The following is a 7,785-nucleotide window of genomic DNA, read 5'->3' on the forward strand; positions in this document are numbered from 1 at the left end:
CTAATGCATACTCGCCTTTACACATATCTTATTGAATATAATTTATTAAATAACCACCAATATGGATTTCATAAAAATCATTCCACTAGTCATGCTATTCTTAAACTTATAAATTATGTTAATATTGCGTTTGAAAAGAAACAATTTTTATTAAGCACTTTTCTTGATTTATCTAAGGCTTTTGATGTTGTGAACCATGATATTTTACTTTCAAAACTGTTTTGTTATGGTATTAGAGGTGTTTCATGTTCTTGGTTTAAATCTTATCTTAGCAATCGCAAACAATATGTTCAAATTGAAAATGTGGTCGTGTGGTGTGCCACAAGGGTCCATTCTCGGACCTTTATTATTTTTAATGTATGTTAATGATTTAACTTTAGTTAGTGACACTTTGCACACTGTCTCTTTCGCCGATGATACTACTTTATTTTACTCCAATAATAATATTGCTTTGTTATTAATTAATTAATACATTTAATTATGAGTTGTGCAAGATTAGTGACTGGTTCAAAACAAATAAGCTATTAATTAATACCTCAAAAACAAATTTTATTCTATTTCATAATCGTCATATTAAGCATAAGTTGCAAAACAAAAATGTTGATGTTTTTCTAAATGGTGAAAGGCTAGAAAGACGGATCGAAACTTTATTTCTTGTGGTATTAATTCATGAAAATTTTAATTCGACTGGGCATCAAAAACGTATTTCTAATAAAATCTCTAAATACATAGGTATTATAGCAAACTGAGATATTTTTTTCCTCAACATGTTCTACTTTCTTTATATAATAAAGTATATAATAAATATATAATAAATATTCTACCATATTTATTATATTGCAACATTATTTGGGCAGCCGATTACCCTTCAAATCTACACACAATTCTTATATTACAAAAACGTGTCGTTCGCTTAATAACTTTTTCGCCATTTAGAACGCCCTCTGAACCTCTTTTTAAGAAGTTAAACATCGTAAAAATTAATGACCATCACACAATTCAAGTTACTTCGTTTATGTTTCAGTATGTCAATAATTTGTTACCTATATCGATTTCAATGTTTTTTTCTAATCGTTTATTACTACATACATATAACATAAGGAAACCTAATTTATTATTTGTCCCTTTCGTAAGACTGAGGAAAAGCCACCATTAACGTTAAATCAATTAAACTTTTTAGAAGAAATATAAAAATGCAATGTTTATCAAAGTATCAGTCAGATGACTGATAATTATTTGCGCAATCTTTATTTTTTTAGTATTTTATATTGGTTTGTTTTCTTTTTTATTGTTGTTTCTTTTCGTTTGTTTTTTATTTGGGGTCATTATGAGACAAGTATTTTTACTTCTAATCTTGATCCCCTATTTATGGTCTTTTGTTTATCATTAATTGATTATATTGTATGTATTTTGTTTACATCTATATTGTTATACATTAATGTATTAATTTGACCATATTTACAAATAAATATATTGAAAGCAAAAATAATAATAATATGATTATGATTAATTTACCGTACCGAATACCGTAGGCCTATTCTACAAAAATAACATTGCTGTATCAAGTTTACAGTAAGCTTGAGTAAAAAAAAAACGTGCATTTTAAACAACACATAGAAAAACGCATCCAAAAACATTGCAAGCAATACCACCAACTGATAAAGAAATGTTTGTTTCAGAAATATAAAGTGAAGTGTTTTAATTAATAAGAAAATGAAAATGGTATCAGACTTCTTTTAACTAAGAAAATGAAATGGTATCAGACTTCTTTTAACTAAGAACAAAATGAAATAGTATCAGAATTCTTTTAACTAAGAACATGAATAGTATCAGACCTCTTTTAATGAAGAAGGTGAAATGGTATCAGACCTCTTTTAATTAAGATTTTGTATATACATTATTAGTTAGGCCTTTACGCATTCTTAAAAATTTCTTTTCCGCTGACATACTATATACGAATTTTAAATACCATACCGATACTACCCCGTATGCCTGTATCTCATCAAACTTGGCTACAATTATTGAATGAATACTACTAAGTTTAATATTAAAGAGAATAGTGTTTATTAATAATTTCCACCTATAAAGGACAGTATTTATCTGAATCTCGCCAAACTTACCACAATTATCAATGATCTAAGAGTACTTTTAAATGGAAGGACCAAAGTGCTATTAACTATGTAGTGCAATTATAGAGAAAAAAACTTTCTTTAGTAGGATATTTTTTTTTATGTAAGAATAATACTGTAATAGTTATTGAATAATATTTTCTTGGCTTTTATAAAAGTTTTTTTTTTTTGCATTTGGTGGAAATTTAAATCAATTAATATAACTGGCTTCATTAATATCTATCTACATTATTAAAATTTATGTGTCAACAAATGTGATGTACCCATATATGGACATGATGATGCGATATCACTACCATATCTTGGCTTATTACACTTTTTTTGTCAAAAAATACTTTGATAGTGTAGACAGAGCTTTATATTGTTTACATTTAAATATTGGAACCCAAACAGGTGATTGATTTACCGACATTGAGTTTGGTAATATACTCGGCATCAATGCTAAGCCTTATATTCTAACTTTTCAGCAGCAACAGTCATGTTATTCTCCTTTAAAAATGCAATAAATGATTGCAAGTTATCCTCCCTTAGAATCCCCCTTTGTTCAAGATCTAATATCACAGTCCATTGGTTGTTACTTTGTTTTTTTAGAACACTTTTCAAACGGATGAGATCTCTTGTATTTTCTTTCGAAAGTGCGTCACCGAACTGAATTAGTTGTTGTCGATATGTTGAGAAGGATGTGATACCCTGGTTGGTTTTATCAAATGTCTCCTTTAACAGTTTGTTGACCTCCAGAACACCATTGGTACCAGTGACATTAATTGCGTCAACAAGAACTTTAACGTTTGTACTGGTTAGATAGCCAGATCGTTTCAATAGGTTGAAGAAACGTATGCAGTCAGCATCTTGCAAATCATTGTAAGGTGTTATCAGATCTTTGCATAACACCTTCAGTTTATCAATTGAGCCATGTTCATCAAACCAGCTCGATATGTTTACCACGATTTTTTCAAACTCTTCGGATGATCCTGTAAAAAAGAAAACCGAAAACAATTACATTCAGATTTTCAAGTTAGAAATTGTAATAATCATATTGCGCAATATGATGAATACTATCAATTGAATACACGCATTATTTGGTACACAGTGTATATCGTTGAACACCATGGACATAAACACATTCAATTCACTAGTATCATTCCTATTGTGGTGCGTTGGTATATTAGTTACCTGGATAAATTGGTGATGGCTCCACACTACTTCTGCCTGGAAATGAAATGATAATAAATGATGTTATATTTTAATTTTAATTCTTCAAAAGCTGTGTAGATATACTTATTATCATTACATAGATATTCACGTACATTTGTCACTGAAATATATCATTGTTATTTATTTGTAGGTTAAATATATATATAAGTAATATAGTTAGTTGTCATAAAATACATATTTATTTTGTCATTAAACACAATATTGATGAATGTGTAATCCCACCTTCCAAAAATAAACGCTTTAAGCGATCAGTTTTCATCGACTTCTCACCACATGGAACAGTGCTGTTGTCTTCTTTTAAACACTCTTCCAGATCGTGTAAATGAATGTGCTCTGGATAACAGGCGATACACAACACACGTAGGTTGTAACCGATTCCTTCATTAGTTTTCAGCACAGCCTTTAGTTGAAGCTGTAAATAGCTTAGTATCTAAAACAAAAAATACATAATCAATAAGTTTGAATGAAACGTTTCTTATAACTGCATTCAGATAAGCTATTACATTACAATATTAGAATCTTTACCTCAATGCATAAGCTCGGTTTTAGTTCAAATATTTCCTCTGTATTATTTTCGTCAACTTTAGTTCGACGGGATATTTCAAGCTGTTAAAAAAGATGTATTGATTTGTTGAATTATTTAACATATTCTATCTCACACTGCTTACGTCTACGTATATTCATTACTGTACATTTATTTGGTGAATATAATGTATCATTTAATTTTTAGAATTTTTCAGAGAATTACAAATACCCGTTGGGCAACCTAGATACCAAAACATTAAAAACTGTAACACAAAATAGCCTCTATATTAATTTTAGTTATATTATTATAAAATTATTTGTTGTTTTATTGTCTAAGTTACTTTTATTCTAAGAATCTTAAATGAATACATATTATTAGAATACATAAATTATGTTGTAATCACAGCTTGTATTATTATCCATCTGTGTAGTCATGATCAGACGTACTTAGCTCTCACTACTGCTAAAACTGATTGAATGTTTAGGAGACCAAATTTCTACATGCAGAAAATGATCGGAAATAATTGATAATTTGATATTTGTTTAAAATCTTTCTAAAGACATGCTAGCTAATCAACAGAAATAATAAATATTCAAATTATTGTAAATAATGAGTTAAATAAATGTTCGTACCTTCAACGCATGCTTGTTTTCATTTTGATGGTCGATTTTCACGGGACCTAAACGAACCTCATGATCTCCAAAGTCAAAATCACTACGATTTTGAAATACAACTGGGTCCCGTCCTCTACCTTTAAGCTCCACCAGGTTTAGAAATGCAACAACTAATGTATTGTACACAGAATCAGGAAGGAAGTCCGTAGGTGTAAGATAAAGTGATACCTTCTGTTTCTTGTCCATTTCAACTTTAAGGCTTTCATCCTTAATTTTCATCCGACATGGAACCAGGAACATCCGGTTATCTTCGCTTTCATGCTAATGTAAAATAAGTATTTGTAGTGTTATGAACAATATAATATATAACATCGAACTATATTACTAAAATTATCTCAGATTTAGTTAAGAGCAAATTTGTTCAACTTACTTCTAATTTCTCATAGAGCAAACCAAATGTTTTCATCACTTCAGTAAAAATATCAAAACGATTTGGATCTTCTTCTAATTCTCTTTTCCATAAATGCCGTAGCAATTTTTCCTCAAGGATCCCTTCCTTGTTAAGCTTTTTCCAAAGATTTCTTAATTGTTTCTGTTTCCAAATAATAAATACAAAAACTAATTTGTAAACGTATTCATACAACCACAATACATGTTGACAACAAACAACTAACTAAAAGTAATCATGTATCCACATGTCAATATTTTAAATCCGTTTTGTGACAATTATTTTGCTGCTAACCTTATCTACTTACCACTTCAATAGTTGGTTCAACTACTGTGATCACTTTTGTCACCATTTCAATCATCATGTAAAGATTTGTTATCACTGTGTTTCTTAATTTCTTGTTAGTACTTGAATACATGATAACTCCAATGTCATTCAGGTACGCTATGGCAGTGAATAGCCCATCTTTTGAAATTCCACATTCAGTGCCGATTTTAGATGTCTAATGCAAATTAATAACAAAATAGAATTTATTGAATTTGGTGAATAAATATTGATATTTTCCTTTAAAATAATTGTAAACAGCTTATTGTTGAATAAAACATAATTTTATCTAACATTCTTCCTTTTGACTAGACATTTTAGAAATCGCATTGTCAAGAAGGCCTATTTCTGGTTAAATGTAACTGTTTCCTTGCATTTTTTATATTTAATTTACATTATCTTTGTTCAGTTTTTTTAGAATGATAACTAGCTTTTATTAACATTACGAAATAAACAATTCAATGTTTGATTTCATTAATAATTTTAATTGCTCATGTTTTGCAGGAACAACTGAAACAAAAAAAATAGTACAATAATGAAGACTTCCAAATACTAAAAAATGACAAGACATCTATATTTACTTTTGTAATATTAATTCACATCACTGGCTCAACAAAGAAATTGGCAACATTACATTGTAGACAGAAATGTGACCTTCAAATTATGACGTTATAAATTATAATTGTTACCGTATAGTACACTATTTTTAATAAGATAATAAATTATTTTGTACTAGCGTTCATCTCTATATGTGTTTTATAAATCTGTGTTTACAGTTGTGACAACATAAAATAAACGGTTATACATTAAAAACAAAAGCTTACCTCAGTAAAAGTAATACACAGTGTTGTTTTTCCAATTTTTTGCAACTGTTCTTGCAAATCCACCCATTTTAATGGAACACTTCTCACCATGGCCTTCATATAACGACCAACGTTTCTCCTAAGTTGTTTTATACCTTCATGCGATTTTACAGTGTTATCCACCATGTACATCTCACGATCTACATGGTCGGCATATGGCATTCCTTCCATTTTTTCAAACATTTTACGAAACTTATCCTCCACTTCCTTTAATAAAAAGAGTTTTCATAATTACAAGCTATAACAACAACAAGAATGTAATTATTCTTACAAACTGTTATTTCATATTCTGATTTGAATAAATCTAACAGATAATTAAACTTAATACACGATTTAATTCGTAGGCTACGCTATTTAAATTTCATCACTGTATCGGTTTTAAATAATTCAGCATTAATCCCGTCCGTGTATACCACATACTGTACCGTTGCAAAATTGTAAGCTTATTTAATGTTAATGTACGTCTGTTACCTTGATCCAATTTTTAGATTTTGACTTTTTAATAAATGTGTCCATATGTGTAGCAACCAAACAGATAGGAGGTGACTCGATGATCTTGCCATCAATATTAATGGGACTTCCTGGACCATGTTGTGCCACAGTATGTTCATAAATGGACCTTATCCAGAACATATTCATTTCCAAATTGGTCATTCCTAGTGTCCTCTAAAATCACAAATAAAATGCAATCTTATAAAGTAAGCTAAAATATTCTCAATAACAAAGATATGCATATTTAATAAAGTGTATTCGAGCAAATAAGTAGGTACTGTAGGCACTTACTGTAATTGAATCTCGTGGATTAGCTGGTTCATCCAAGTTATCACACGAATTAAACGCTACACAGTAGGATACTCGATTTGTGAGGAAAAACTAAACAAAATACAATTAATAATAATAACTTTTTTTATACTCCAGGTCATTCATTAGGGATGTGTTAATTGATACATGTAATAATAGATTAGTGAAAATGTTATACCACAACACAATGTCGTACTGTCACTATGAGCAAATCTCTTTATTTTTTAATAATCATTTAACATATGAAACAAAAACTATGAACAAAAGAAAAAATACATAAATCAAATAAAATTTAAAATATAATTTAAAGGTCTGTTTAATAAAATAGATACGTAAACAAGCAAATCAAGGCCCTTTTTTTAAACATGCACCAATAAATTTATTTTTAAATTTTTAAGACATTTTTAAGTAATAGCAAACAACAAAATAGGAACATACCCTATGCGTTATGTAGTAGTCCAGTTGACCTGCGTAGTCCCATATAGTAGTTACGTCACTTGGAATACTTTCTGAATCATCACTTTTTACAAATAATTTCCTAATCCTTTTCATCGACCAACTATCTTTCTGTCTTCGCTTTTTTATTTTAGCAACAACTTTTCTTTGAATGGATTCGGGAATTGTCAGATTTTCTTTTAGTTGACTCTCTAAATTCAAATAATGACTACAAATCAATGGGGTGTGTGTACATTAGATAGGGATATGGATAGATGGACTGGTCTGATAATGTTGTGAGTAGACATAATGAATGTTAAAATGGATAAAAAAAGTTTATACAATAAATAAATACATCAGTCAGGATGATTAAAGAATTGAACGAGCAGCGAATAAATACATTTATTTGTTTGCAACAAGAAAAGAAATC

At 29.2% G+C, this 7,785-nt stretch overlaps 1 protein-coding gene across 1 annotated transcript; it reads right to left on the bottom strand.

The window, feature by feature from the left end:
* Window positions 1–524: 524 nt before the first annotated feature.
* LOC140043597 (uncharacterized) lies at window positions 525–7,782 on the bottom strand. The gene is made up of 11 exons (XM_072088119.1): window positions 7,359–7,782; window positions 6,903–6,992; window positions 6,591–6,785; window positions 6,081–6,326; window positions 5,240–5,434; window positions 4,915–5,076; window positions 4,503–4,805; window positions 3,870–3,950; window positions 3,567–3,774; window positions 3,303–3,338; window positions 525–3,100 (listed from the first exon to the last, which is right to left on the bottom strand). The coding sequence occupies exons 1-11, from the start codon at window positions 7,470–7,472 to the stop codon at window positions 2,571–2,573; spliced, it is 2,160 nt and encodes a 719-aa protein (XP_071944220.1). The 5' UTR covers window positions 7,473–7,782; the 3' UTR covers window positions 525–2,570.
* Between the last annotated feature and the right edge of the window lie 3 nt (window positions 7,783–7,785).

This window comes from Antedon mediterranea, chromosome 3 (assembly GCF_964355755.1).
Source record: "Antedon mediterranea chromosome 3, ecAntMedi1.1, whole genome shotgun sequence".
Lineage (NCBI taxonomy): Eukaryota > Metazoa > Echinodermata > Crinoidea > Comatulida > Antedonidae > Antedon > Antedon mediterranea.